Raw genomic sequence first — 14922 nt, forward strand, 5'->3', positions numbered from 1 at the left:
CCTCAGACTGGGGAGGCATACACTTCATTAGTGAAATCTGAAATACAAGTAGGCACGCTGACCCCTAAGTAATAAAACTTGTCAATGACTGTCCTTTGCAGGTTGATGATTACCTCAAATTGACAGCTCCCATCAGCCTGCTTGACTCTTAAATATAACACCATTCAGCGTGTGCTACAGCCGTCTCTAATTGATAACTGTAGTATATGGTAAATGTAACCGCTTGTGTCAATATAACAATTGTATATATTTCCTGTGATATCAATATGTATTTCTTCTGGGTGTGTTGTGGTGTAGAGACCAATGTAAAAATTAGACCAATATTATCCCACAGGAGAACAAAACAGAGGTTCGTCTGTATAATCCCTTGATATGATGACCCCAATGTGACTGCTCCCGCCAGTTGGATTGTCCCGTAACTGTGACACCTCTGAGCATGTGCTGCAGCTAACCCAAATGAGGGAGTATGATGTGGTAAATATGTGCATTGTCCGCTTAAACTAGAGTGTTCATAACTGGGCATGTGTGACTAAATGGTTCAATGTGAGGTATCACTGTCAAGCTGCAGAGAACTAACTAAGTGGTATAACGCTCTCTGCATGTTTGCATATGTTAGGCATAAATTGCGTTTATCTAACAATAGGGATCGTTGTAGTGCAAAGTCCCGTACATGTGGCTAGCCCCAAGTTTCTTAATAATGGTTGAATTATTAAAAGCATGACCCTGTTTTGACTGCCTTCGTCCCATCATGTATTGGAACGCATTGAATAAGTGTCGGAGCATTTCACACGAGGACCCCGAAGTGCAGAATCACTCTATTTCTGATTACCACATCGGTGTCATGCCTTATTATCTATCATGGCTCTAAAAATGTGACAGCCTTTGCCAGTGTTCTCCTTGGGTATACAGCAAACTTGATTAAACTTACTATCAGCTCTAAAATAGCCTGCTAGGCCCCCTCCTTACTTCAAGCATCTGGCAGAGAAAACGCACCCTCAACGGGATGCAGTATTCACTGTGTCCTGGAACACTGCAGTCAGTTCAACCTACCCACTTTCTATGCTCCTCAGAATGGCATGGAAGTGGAGAGCTTCTAGCTTAAGGTTAAACAATGTTGGCTAAAATAGTGATCCAGGGGGAGACCACATGGCAATAGAAATCAGCCCAGGGCTTGATTTAGAAGCCCAATCTGTGTTCCAATATATGAAGGAGCATGTGATTGCTGAACACTTATTGTTACTTGATCATTTGACTAATGTGTCCCCTGCTTTCTCTGGTATGATTGAAAAGCTGGATTTGTACATACTGTGCCACACAGATGGGGAAAAAAATCACAGAGGCCCAATGGACCACGCCCTCTACTCCAGCGAACCCATCCTCTCCAGCAACCTCGAGCAAGATTCCTGCAATCTATCTGAATGGATTCTCAACAGCGCCAACAAAGTCGCCCCCACAAGGAACTCCACATCCAGAAGCCACAGCCAGAAATCCCACAAGGTGGTTCACCCCTGAACTCCACACCCTCAAGAGAGAATACAAACAGCTAGAAAGACAATGGAGTAGCAGCAGAGACCAAACCGACCCCCAACCTTCAAGGAAACACTAAACAAATATCATCTCTGATTCAGAGAAGCAAAAAAGGTCATCCTACTCAGCTGCATCGAGGAAAGCACTAACCACCTGAAGGAAATTTTCAAGATCATCAACGTGTTCTCCTGCCCAGCAGCCACTCTCAGACCCTCTGGAACTTACTAGCCAACGACTTCCAAAACAAAATCACAGCCATCTGCAGAAACTTTCACCCCCAACCCACCATCATCGACTACCTTCTGATCCCATCAGGTGACTCTCCCAGCCACCTGATCACCAACTGGAATCCTCTATCCATCCAAGAAACAGCAGCCCTCATGAGTTCCACCCACTCTGGCTCACCTAACAACCCATTTTCCCACTACAACTTTAACCTGGGCCAGAAGGAAATCAGCAGCATCTTCGCACCCATCCTCACCACCTCCTTCAGGACTGCCACCATCACTCAAGCATGGAAGCAGGAAGAGGTCAAGTCACTCCTTAAGAAACCATCCACCGACACCAGCAAACTCAAAAATTACTACCCTATTTCACTGCTCCCCTTCCCACCTAAGGGCCTGGAAAGAGCCATCAACTCTTCAAACAACTGGAAAGCCACAATCTACTGGACACCTCCAAATGTGGCTTCTGCACCAACTACAGCACCGAGACCACCCTTATCACCGCAGCAGACAACATCAAGCTCCTCCTTGACCACGGAGAGAAGGCTGCCCTGATTCTCCTTGAACTCTCTGCTGCGTTTGACACCATCTCCCACTACACTCTCACCTTCAGACTCCACCGTATCGGGATCTGAAGCAACACCCTCAAATTGATCCATGCCTTTCTCAAAGCAGACACCCAGAGAGTCTGCCTCCCACCTTTCACCCCGGAACCAAAGAGCACCATATGCGGCGTTCCTCAGGGGTCCTCACTTAGTCCCACCCTTTTCAACACCTGCATCAGGCCATTGGCTGAGACGGTTCGTCCCCACAGACTCAACATCATCTCATACACCAACGACATTCAACTAATACTCTCCCTCACCGAAGACCACGCTACCCCTCAAGACAACTTCAGCAACGCCATGACCCACGTCGCCAAATGGATGAGATCCAACTGCTTGGAACTGAACACAGACAAGAGAGATGATCATCTTTGGAAACACTACATCCCCCTGGGCAGGCTCCTGGTGGCCCTTCATGCTCAGACAAACACCGACCCCGACTGACCATGCTGACAAACTCGGTAACATCATTGACAGCAAACACACTTTCAAACAACAGATAAACACAGTGGCCTTCTCCAACTTCCACAACCTCCACTTGCTATGGAAGATCTTCAATGGAGCCCCATCGAAACCAGAAAAATGGTAACCGAACCATCATCACCACAGACTATACTTCGGAAACGCCCTTTACGCCGGACTCCTTACCCAGCTCTTCCACCACCTCCAAACCATCCAGAACGTAGAAGTGAGACTCGTCCTGCACCTCCCCAGGTGGACTTGTATCAACCCCTACCTCAGAGGTCTCCACTGCCTGCCCGTACACAAGTGGTGCAAATTCAAGGTTCTTACCCTCGCATACAAAGCTCTCCACAACATCAGACCCAGTCTCATCAACCACAGTCTCTCCTTCCACCTGCCAACCAGGGAACTCTGTTCTATTACTGTCGTTCAAGTCCTGAGAGTTCGACCCAGCCGTAGTGGTGGGCGCTCCTTCTCCTACTTCACTGCCAAGAAATGGAAACACCTCCTCCCACCTGTTTACCACTCACATACTCTTCAATTTCAGGAGAAAGCTCAAGACATGGCTCTTTAATAAAAAAGCTACAAGTTCAAAGTGACAACCTTCAGTGCCTGGATACCCACCGGTGTGAGAAGCCGCGATTTACGAATCTACTGGTTGACTGTGGTAGGCAGTCTTGTCATTCACCACACTACAGACTCAATAGCTCACATCATAGTTTTCAGCAACAGTATTTTAAATATAAAAGCCATATAACGTGAAGGCTTTGAGGGCTTATCAGCAAAAGACATGTACCTTTTTGTTAATATTGAGTACTCTGTCTGTTTATAAGCATATAAAGATTTTAATGCTTCAATTTCTAGACATTCTCAGATCTTTCATATGTAAGCCACAGCCACAACAATTTTCCTTGACAGGAAACTTCAGTTTAAATTTATATATTTGAATCAACAATTAGTACTCATTGCAACATCAATTCAAGGGTTTTTAAGTACTTGCCGCACCCCCAACCGCTGTTTATAAAAAGATATACCTGGAGATGATTCAGTAATAACGCTCTCTGAATTAAATCTTTGTGCACTGAATGTGTAGTTTTCCTCTGACATACCCATCAGCTTTACTCATACCAATAAACTGACTAATTGCATTCTCTACTTTGAAAGCATTCACAAAACAGACAATGATAAACTACTCTCAAATGTGGGCCTTCAATCTGTTATTGAGAAGTCCTTGCATCTATTTGAATTGGGAGAACCAATGGGCTTAGAATCCCAGCACTAGCCTTTCTAAAGCAAACATAAAAAATGTGACTGTTATTTTTAATCAACCCACTAAAGTCAGTTATCACTTTGGAAAAGTCTGTATTCCATGCTTTGCTTTACCTAATGCTGGCAAATTGGTCATCATGCCCAAACAAACACAACCATGCAAATTGTAGACCTCGATACACACGTGTCCTAAAGAAACAAAGGTAGTCATGACTGAAGAACGGAAGGCTCTGTCCAAAACCCCTCCCTCTTCATCAAATATGATGGAATTATGTATGGTGAAGAAAAAAACTCCAAGCAGGAGTAACGTGAATCGAAGAGTTCTTATGAGGCTTCACAATGCGTAACCATTCGTGAAATTAGCAAGGGAATTAATGAATAGACTTTCTTGGTAATTCAGGAGTTAGAAGTTAGAACCCTCAAGCCTATCAGATGTTGTGGGTCACACTGCTCATTCTCTCTGTGTAATCCATTAGCCACCCTTATTATTTTCTGAGAGGATATCGATACAACCACAGGAACTTTGCTTCGGATAATCCAAGGAATGGTAGAAAGCTTTGTACTTCTGGACCCCCCAGATCTTAACCTCCCTCAGCATCACTAACTAAACTGGATCTCCAATGTTGGACTCAGTGGTACCTCCATCTTTATAAAGAGTGTTTTGATATTGCCTCATTGCCAGAAGTATGGAGATGGATAGTGCTGATTAATTTGTTCAAGAAGGATGATGCTAGTTCACCTGCAGTTACCAGATAATCACCCTTTTTGATGCTGAGACAAAAGTGTGTACCCAGATACTCCTCAAAAATTTTTCGGTATGGTTAAAGGAGGTAAACTTTCTTCCCAGTACCAGAATTGCTTCCACCCCAGAGAGATACATCTGACAAAATCATCTGTCTTGCACGTTTATCTCTGTTAACACCCCAAGGCTCCACTGCATGCTTACTGTATTCATTATATTGTTGCTTTTATTAGCACTGACAGAGGTCCACTTTGGAGCATCAAATAGGGGACATCTTGCATGGATTATTGTGTCCATAAGTCTATATATGTGTGTACTTAGATACAGATGAAGATTAGTACACAACCATGCTTCACATTTTGGTGCACTGAGATCTTTTGGATATATGACTATTGTGACCAAAGACCTCACTGTTGTCTACTTTTGGGAAAACAGATAAGTGGGGAATAGCTTTTTTTTTCTTAGACATGGATCATCTTATGTACCATTACTCCTTTTTATTGTAGAATGCTAGAGTTGGATTACAGGGAGCAATAAAAGCTTTAGAAATTGAAATCAAATTGATGAATTGTCAGTAAAGATCACAAAATGAAGGAAATTATTTTGGAACAGCATAAAAAGAAAATTGGCGCCTGCTTTGTGAACAGTCTTCTGGCTGAGAGCACAGCTATTTGTAACTCTTTTTGACTGGTATCAATTTGAAGACTGTGAAGAGCACAGGTGACATTTGAGTCTGAAATACAAAGCTACATCTTGATCTTTGTTTAAAAAAGTAACAGGTTAAGATGAGAAATCTTATGGGCACTCTGATTCTTGTACAAGTTTAAAAATCTAAGTGTTTGCATTATTACTCTGCTTTGATTATAGTTTGATAGCCCACCCTAGAAAGTACATTAAATATTTGAATTTTGCACAGTAGTTGTTGTGCAGATCAGCATTACTAACTTCTATAGTTTTAGCCATAGAAAAGACTACAGTTCAACCTTGAAAGGATTCAGCTTTTTCTGCATGGTGACCCCCAGAATGTTTTTCTGGACTCTATTTTGCTTCTTGAATTAGAACTCTGTGCACTGTTACCCCTGCAATACAGGAGTAAAGTGACTGCTCCCCTCCCTTTTGACATGGTTAATTGGCTTACCCATGATGGGCATATTTAACTTGCCTGTAAATTCCTAGTATATAGTGTTGTTAAAAGCCACTTGTGGACATAAAGTAGTTTTGTACATCTGCCGTAGATTTCTATGATATAAAGTGCGACTACCACTATGGACATCATTTATGGACCGCTAGCTTGCTCTTTGTGACCCCTTGCTGTGCCCTGGCAACCCCTGTTTTCAGTTCAGGGCTTGCTGAGTAATGATGCTGAGAAGGAGATGTATATTTTGTTTTAAAACTAATAAAGACCAGTGATGTTTTCACTTCTTTCCTGTAGTCTACAGAAGTGTACTGTAGAGGCAGTGGAGGAGTATAAGATGGAATACCCTCTAAATACCTTTCCTGTCAGTTCACATGTCCTGGAAGGTTCAGGTCTGGGGATGCCACTATTGTGTTTGTTTTGGGTGAAGGTTCACCTTGTTCATCAGCAAGCTTGTGTTGTGCAGACATGGCCCAAGCAAGAATGAGCATTATCAAATGTTAAATGACTTGCTAGCCTCCTTTCTGTTAGTTGATAAATGTCTGCCAAATGTACCCCAGTGCCCTGAAGGTGGTACTATTCACCCTATTCATGGACCATGTTGGTGCTTGAGGATCAGAGCACTTCACTGTGGAAAGGTCAGGTCGAGTTTCAGAGTGTTTCTTCTCATGTAGTCATCAGATATTTGTAGTGGCTACATCGCTCAGGACAGACAGACACAAACTCCGTGTTTTTGGGCCTCCAAGTCCCTGCAGCAATGCCACCTCATGTTCAGTGTGCTGTGTCACCACCTATTCATTCCTGTACTTATGATTCTCACATGGCCTCCGGGGCTGGTAGTGCCAGGGCCTGCCCTCCGAGTACTGAATTCATCTCAGGCATATTGAGACAGAGCTAGGAGTCCACCGCATCAAGTAATAATGTATTGTTTTTTTAGTAACACTTAATGCCACGGTATGATTGTAATTGTAAAGCGCAGTAAATGATGTGTGTTCCTAGTGTCCAATGGTGTGTAGTTTGGAGGGTTAATGTACCTAGTCCAGAGTATTGCGTGCAACATCGGGCCACAGATTTTTATTTTTTTACTTTGTTTTTATTGTTTTAGCAAATATGAAATTAATATAAATGCAAAGACAAGTGTAATGCAATAAAGTAGGGCAATGACAACACAATGTATACCTGTCTTACTCCTGTTGATCACCCAGCCTAGTGGTAGTCTTCAAATGTAAGTGCCCTAGTAATGCAGCCATCCTATAGCTTCAATGTACTTGTATGCCTTACTAGATAGGCATATACTTCGAAGAAGCAATCATCAGCTAAAATGTGGGGGGTGGTGGAGAAGAAGGAGTTAAGGGTGAAAGGTGGGAAGTGAGATTTAGCTAATGAAGAGGTGTAGAGGGAGGATGAAGAGATAGGTTGTGGTGCTTATACTACCAGCCTTTATGAGGAAATAAGGATGGGTAAGGTTTGCTGGCTGGGTGAGTCGCTGGTACCCTTGGAAGAAACCGCTAAGGAGGGCCAAAGAATTTTCCTTAATGTAGAGCAAGCTTAGATCCTTAAAATTCATGTGTTTGGCACCCGTCATTAGCCCTTTTTTCGAGGTGGGTGGTGTAGAAAATAAGAAATTGCTGGCCCCAGAAATCAATCAATCTCGTAAAGAACCCTCTTGCTTTAAATTACCTATAGAACACGGTAGCTTTGGATTTCCTGCTATGGGAAAAATCCATCTTTATACCTGAAGCCAACAGGCTGTCTTTCTGGAAGAAAATGGTTCAAGTGTGTGTTCCCAGTGCGTCTATTTCATGGTGTCCTAAATCCCTACATAAGGCATTAACCCACTGCTTAGTTGCTTTTGCCTGTGAAAATATCTAAATAATCCATTATTCTTTCTACTGTGCTCTGGTAGTTATTGCTGAGGGTACTGTTGTGAAAGAGAGAGGTGGGACATAAATTTTAGGATGTGCCTTTGTAAAGGAAAGCCCAATTGGAAGTCAGCATGTGAGACTGTGTCTGAACATAATGAAGATATATACTTTGGCGTAAGCTGGTCTTGATCGGAAGAGGCTCACGATGCTTGTAACAAGGAATATAACCTAGTTATATTGCTTTTATTCTGATGTTTGACTTGTTGCCTGATAATGCTGTACCTGAGCATTTACCACTGTGCCAAAGCACATCTGGCCAGCTGCCTGTTGATTGGTCCTGTGCCTGAGCAGTCACATGTGTGTCTAGATACCTGATGCTGTGCTTTTGTAAATGATGCTTGTGCTTTTGGTATTTGAACTGTACCTTGAATAAATGAGCTAGCTCGTACACCTCAGGCAGCACCAGGGAATCAGATTGGTGTACCCAGGCACCTTATCTGGAATTATACCTGTGAATTTAGTGTTGTTCTTGGGTGTTTGGTATTATACATTACATAACATACCATGTATTTATAAACCACATGTGCATCTTGCACTGACTAGCAGATGTTTTTATTACCTAATTCTATGGTTCTCATTTCATTGATCTCAGAAGAATGTAAGCCTGAGTGGACCACCAAGGTCAGGGCTGCTCATGAGAACTGATGACTGGCACATGCATTTGAGGGCTATGCCTTGGTAGCTGATGTCTGCACATCTGGTAGTCATTGCTATGTTTGGCAACTACAGTGATGTCACTTCCTGAGATGTTGTGTCAAAGGTCATGGGACATCACTTCCTGTGATATCACCATGTTCAACGTTATTGTGACATTCCTTCCTGTGATGTCATCAGGAATCACATGACCTGTGGGGGTCACTTCCGCTACCCCTGGCATTTTGGTGAACTGGCGCCCATGACATCTGCTCTTAACCATACTTAAAAGAAGCCATTTTGGGGAATTCATACAGTGTCTTTTGAGGACGATGTGATGGTTGTATTGCAAGGGAAGCAATTGGAGAATGTAGCAGAGTAACACTTAACATGAGGAGTGAATCTCTCTCTAAGGTATTTTCGGTAAAACTGTCAGACAAACGTGTTTTTTACGTATTTTTCCATCTTCCTCCTCTGGCATATAGTCTGCCCCTGGAATATTTAACCCACCGTGCAGACTCTGTGACTTAATTCACAAATCCAATTTGCATCCTATTGTATGTGGCTGTGCCCTGCCAGTGAAATACAGACGCTGGTTAAAGCCTTTTTTTAATAAAAACGTTTCAAGATGTAATTGTCTTTTTGTATGAGTGGGGATGATCCTTAGCTGACATGGGAACTACGAATGTTTTTGACTGCTGTTGTGTGTTTAAGCTTCGTGCTATTGGTCCTAGCTTCTCTATTCAGAGTCTGATGAAGATGTGTCTGAAAATGATATTACTAAATCTGTGAGATTAAGTCCTGTAACTAGTAAAGTGTTGAAAAACGAAAGAAACAGTCGTGTACCACATTGAGAGATTTGGGGAGCTAGTGGCAGCGCACAGCCTACATGAACCACAATGACCTTTAGCAACGGTGCCCCTGTTAGTCAGTCAGCCGCTCCAGGGGCCAGCAAAATGGGCAGAGAAGGTTAGAGCATGAATTGGGAAAAATAACTACTTAAGCCTCCGTTTTGGTTGTGGTTATTTAAAAAAAAATACATCACATCCAACTGCATAATGATAAGAGACAACCCAAAAGTAAAAAGTGCCACATATCCAAGTTAGTTAGGTCAGCTCTAGAAAATGCTGGCTATCAAGTGTGTCACTTTATAATAAACACAAGAAAGAAGAGTCACAGAAGTAATGGATGTAAAAAAATATTAATTGTTAATACTTAAGATGGTGGCTAACCAAGGATATAACAAGCACCGCCCAGTGAATAAGGCAGAGGTGCAGATAGACTATTCACAGCTGGGGTGGAACTGTGTTCCAACTGCATACTTAGAGACAGCCCTCGCTCTCACAGTGCTCCGACCCATGACCCTCAAGTTTGTTTAGCATTTTATAAATGTGATGATGGTGATGATGAAGATGATGGTGCTGATGGTGACTAACCCAAGGCCCTCAAGTTTGTTTAGCATTTTATAAATGTGATGGTGATGATGATGATTGATGATGATGATGGTGGCGGTGGCGGTGGTGGTGGTGATGGTGATGGTGGCTAACCCATGGCCCTCAAATTTGTTTAGCACCTTATAGATGTGATAATGAAGGTGGTGGTGGTGATGATTAGTGCCTGTGCTGAACAAGCACGGACTTGTTTACCTTTGTTTCGTCTGTTGACCTCCTGCTGTGTGGACACGCACTAAGCAATATAAAGCTCCAGTGGTCACTGATGATTTGGTTATGTAACCAATTGGTAAAGTGAGTCATTGTCGCCTGTCAGTGAAAATGACCAGGAGGGCAGTTTCAAAATTACTGGACCAAAATAGATTCCAATGAACCAGAACTCAATACCAAAAGGTAAGGATGAGCAAACGTAACTACGTCATGTAACGAGAGAACGGGATAGGATGGTTATGATCTGCTTGCTCTCATCACACTTCCACGTTGCGTCAAGTACATAACAGATCGCCACCGTAAGATCAATTCAGAGTGAAGCGTTTTAAAGGCGGATAGAGATTCTAGAAGCAACAGTTTGGCGTTGCATCGTGTATGGCTCAAGATCTATCCATGGGGCCTCCCAGCACATCCTTGATAAAAACGTGTGGAGAGCACAGACCCTCCCTTCATAACTAGAGAACACAGTGTATAGTACATGAGCCACTGCTTAATTTAGTCCGGCGCTTGCTGGTGATGGGCACCCGCAATAATTTTCGGAAGCAAAGACTTATTTTTCATCATCAGTCTTTGACCAAAGCAAGAGAGAAAGAGACAGAAAGAGGCGAACGAATACAAACAGAAAAGCAAAGAGTGATAAATAACCTGCAACAGTGAGACAGAAACAAGAACTGTATTAGGGTGGTTAAAAAGGAGATATAAGATGGAAGCAAGAATGAGCCTGGAGGTTCGATAGCACCTGGGACAGGTTGCTGAGAAAAACGCGGAGACCCTGCTCTTATCATTATTATTATTACAAATAAAGCATTGCATGACGCGCCCTTGCAACCCCCACTGCGACGATGCTTCATGGCACAACTTATAAAAGGCTCGCTGCAAGTTTCCACCCCGCGCTACATTACTGAGTGCCACGAAGCAGTGAGGTGGTCCCTCGGAGGCGACCATGCCTGAACCAATGCCATGCAGAGCTCCACAGACATCAGAGAGAGGAACTCTTTGAAATGTGACAAGCGCCCAATCCATGAGTCATTAGTGAGCGGATTTTATTATTCGGTTTTGTGTTTCTTTCTTACCCGGAGATAGGTAATTCGAGGGTCGCATCTTCTCGCAAACCTAAAAGTGAGTCATTATTTCAGGAACAAGCGTTGACGTTAGTTACATGTCCGTCACAAACGTTGTCAACTTTTTGTGACTGACCTTTAATTTGGAGCCAACGGCTAATGAGGCGCAGAAAACAATGCAGCAGCAGGTAGTGCAATGGGTTGTGTGTGGGGAGGGGCAGACCACGGTGTAACAGGGACAGTTACCGCCACCGAAGCTGGATGGCAACTGGCGAGCTGGGCACGTACAAAGCACGTCTTCTCGTGCTCACAAGAACGGCATTTCCATGGGTGGACGAGGTCAGTGCCAGTCACGCGTTACATGCAACCAGTGAGAGAAAGGTGGATTGCTTATATAAGATTATAGCTGTGTGGCACTTGACTTCCCCCCACGCCGGCTGGTGCTGCTAATCGCACGAGTCCCAGCACTGACTCAGCACGCGCTGATCCACATTGTTTTAGAAGAAAGGGGACATCCCTGACTCATCTTTGAATGGGGAAGATCTGCCTACATTGTAGCGTGGGGCATCTGCAAGGCCATGAAAAGCTAGCTACAGACAGCACACTCAAAGCAACCACCACCACTCTGGGCTTGATTTATTACAGAGTTGTTCACGTGTTTAGTACCAGCTAGATAGAGAGAAATTTCGGATGGATGTGGGTTGGGTGGACGGGCGAACAAACTGACAGTCATTTGGCAGGGTAAGAAGTAACACTGGTGAACAGGTCGCGAGATGAGCAGAAAGTGCACAGACAGAAAGACATACAACCGTTACAAAATTACATTCGAGCAGTTCATATATGCTGTTATTTATAAATATGTTTTCTGGAAATTTCCTATCACACAAGACGATGGATTTGGCGATAACAGAGCGTAAAGAGCTGTGTTGGTTAAATCATGCATTTTCAAATTGTCTTAAAAACCGTAAAGATGGTATTTTAGAAAACTATGTAATGTATTTCAAGTGGCAACCAAGGAGGTTTTTCTACCGACTCGCTAAAATCAGCCATCTGTCTACAAAGGTGTTAGCCAATATTATGACTAGTGGGACACTGACATGGGACAGCCAGTTGCATTCATTGATAGTTTGTGAATGTTGTGCCAGGCAAGCTTGTCACATTTTTGCAAACCACTTGAATTCCACATAGAATACGCTGGCCGCTCGCCAGTGGCAACACAACGACGGCACGATTCCTCTCGCTGGAAATAAGGAGGCAGGCGAATAGAGGGGGAGTATCTACTCGGAGAACACGGGGGAAGGGTTAGCTGTTTCTGTACATTCTCGCTTCCATAAAACAACAATCCTTAAGGTCTATTCCCTTGTCTGACTGCAATTTGGTAACTTCGTTGCAGAAGTACCAAGAATATGCGCGCAAATGCAAGCCAGACAGCGCATTTATGAGAAAACTGCATATCAGAGAGCCCGTTCGCGACGCCTTTGCGTCTTATTCCAAAGAACACAGTTCCTCTGTCGCGCATTGACAGGGTGGCTGAGTGCAGTGAATACTGCGAAAGGCTGCCTTTTAATCTGTAGCTTGTGATTCCAATTACAGCCTATCCGTGATACTCTTTAGAGCAGCTTCACGCTGTCATTATCCCTCCGTCTGCGCTCTAAATAACGGGGAAAGGGCTGCATTCTGTAATTAAGAATATTACAGTGATAATGATCGGATGTGTGTAGTGGTTTACGTGTCCACGGCAGATTAAAGCCCACCTCCTGCCCAAGACCTGCCCCAGCAGCAGGCGCCCTGTGACCTGCTGCCCGTCCCAGGTCCCAGAGCGAGCTCCGTCTGTCATAAACGCAGCAACATTCAGAGGCGCTAAGCACCGTGACGCAAGTGGATCTGGGCTGACAGCAAGCCAGCGACTGCAACGTGACTGGGTGCATATCACTCCCACCCATAGGAAAAGCGCCCTCCCTTAAACCCCCACATCGAAAGACACGCGCGCACCCCAGGGACAACTGGTGTGGCGGGGCCAGGCTAGACTTGGAGAGTGTGCCAAACAGCACAGCCTGGGCTCAGGACGCAATGTCAGCTAGATCACACTAGGTTATGCCAACCAAGCCCCTCTCCCGTCAAAGGAATAACCTGGGTACCACGCTCTTCTGTGAGGAAAACAACCAAACGCAGCGAGAAATAAGAGTGGGTGGGAGGGAGTGGGTGTTCGGCTGACACAGAAGTTCATAAAAGTACCAGCTACTCGCAGCACGTTAGGAGGTATAGTTTTCTCAGATGCAGAGTATCCATCCATGCTGCAGTGCCACGGGGTCCGAGCCCCGCTGTATGTACCCCATTTGACAGATTTAGAGCCAAACAAACAACAATCGCACAGAAAAAAAGTGTTTCAATTCAGGAGACTCCAACAACTGATCACATGCCACCTGAGAGCCCATGAATCTGGGGGCAAACCCATCCAACGCAGGCATGGTCTCTCCACTCCCTCGCGTTTTGCGTCAATTCCACACCAGTTGCGGTTGAATCCCAAAGCGGACCGGGTGCTGAGGAGGGGCCCAAGCCCCTGTAGTAGTGTGGGAGTTCAGACAACCGAGACTGTCAACGCTGACCAGACCTTACCTCCTTCAGCTCCTTGGCCACGTCCTTCAGGTCGCCCAGCACCAGCTCCAGGTCATCCACAATGGTTTTTATCTGCTCCTTCACCTTGGTCTTGGAGGCTTGCTCCTCTGCTGGCGAAGAAGGGGTCCCCTTGGACTTGGCTGACATCCTCGGGATCCAGATCAGCAGGGAAGCCTCGGACGCGGGTGGCGCTCTGTCCCGCTGCTCTGCGCCCGGATGGCGCTACCCCTGTCCTGCATGGTGCCGGGCTCTGCCCGCTGCCCGCTGTGCGCTGCCATGCACAGCTCCGCTCGCAGGCTGCGCCGGTGCCCGGGCTGCAGGCGGGCGGACACTGCGCCTGCGTCACTTGAAGCTGCTGGCGCGGGGGGTGTCAATAGGAGCGGGATGCAGGGGGCGGCGGAGGTAGGGGCGACCACTGGAGATCAGGGCACGGAAAGGACCCGGGCGGCTTCCCGCGCGGGCCAGAACGTCTCGCAGCATCGCGTAGTCACACTAATCCCCATCAGAAAACGACCGGCTGCAAAAGTCAACAGGCGGCGAGCACTCCTCATCCATTCTTTGCAGTCAAGAAAAATCATTTGCAGGCAGCGAGGATTACATGCTTAACTGCATGTGCACGTCTGTCAATTTCATACTTTGTTTGGAGGGACTGGCAGAAGCATGTGAAATCGTAGTCAGCGTGGTACCTCGGTACTGAAATGCTCCCAATTTCAACTGCTCACACATGCCTGTTCCTTCGGTAATCTGCAGGGTTCGAATGTACGTCCTCTCATCCCGTGCTGTGCTAAACCTACGATCACAGCTAAAATCAAACCTCTAACTTCTGGGCAGTGTAAGTCTGGTCAAATAATTTAATAGCAAATTTCGACAGCTTAAATGCCCCAGAATGGCGAAGGCAGATGCGCACATTGGCCGCTTTTGGGGTGATGGTCACAGGCAAAATTCGGAGAGAAGGTAACGGTAAAGGGAATACATTGGTAGCTTTCGGCTGGGAAATGTAAAGAGAGGGAAGAAGAACTGAGAAGAGAGTAAGAAAGGTGGACACCGAGTTTTATTGACCAG

General features: G+C 45.1%; 1 protein-coding gene across 1 annotated transcript in view; it reads right to left on the reverse strand.

Moving 5' to 3' along the window:
• PRR16 (proline rich 16) overlaps window positions 1–14668 on the reverse strand; it is a 1304776-nt gene extending 1290108 nt beyond the window's left edge. The window contains exon 1 of the mRNA XM_069227042.1: window positions 13861–14668. Coding sequence (XP_069083143.1) covers window positions 13861–14007 — 147 coding nt within the window. The 5' untranslated portion in view covers window positions 14008–14668. The remainder of the gene's footprint in view (window positions 1–13860) is intronic.
• Between the last annotated feature and the right edge of the window lie 254 nt (window positions 14669–14922).

The sequence above is a fragment of the Pleurodeles waltl genome, chromosome 1_1, assembly GCF_031143425.1.
Source record: "Pleurodeles waltl isolate 20211129_DDA chromosome 1_1, aPleWal1.hap1.20221129, whole genome shotgun sequence".
NCBI lineage: Eukaryota > Metazoa > Chordata > Amphibia > Caudata > Salamandridae > Pleurodeles > Pleurodeles waltl.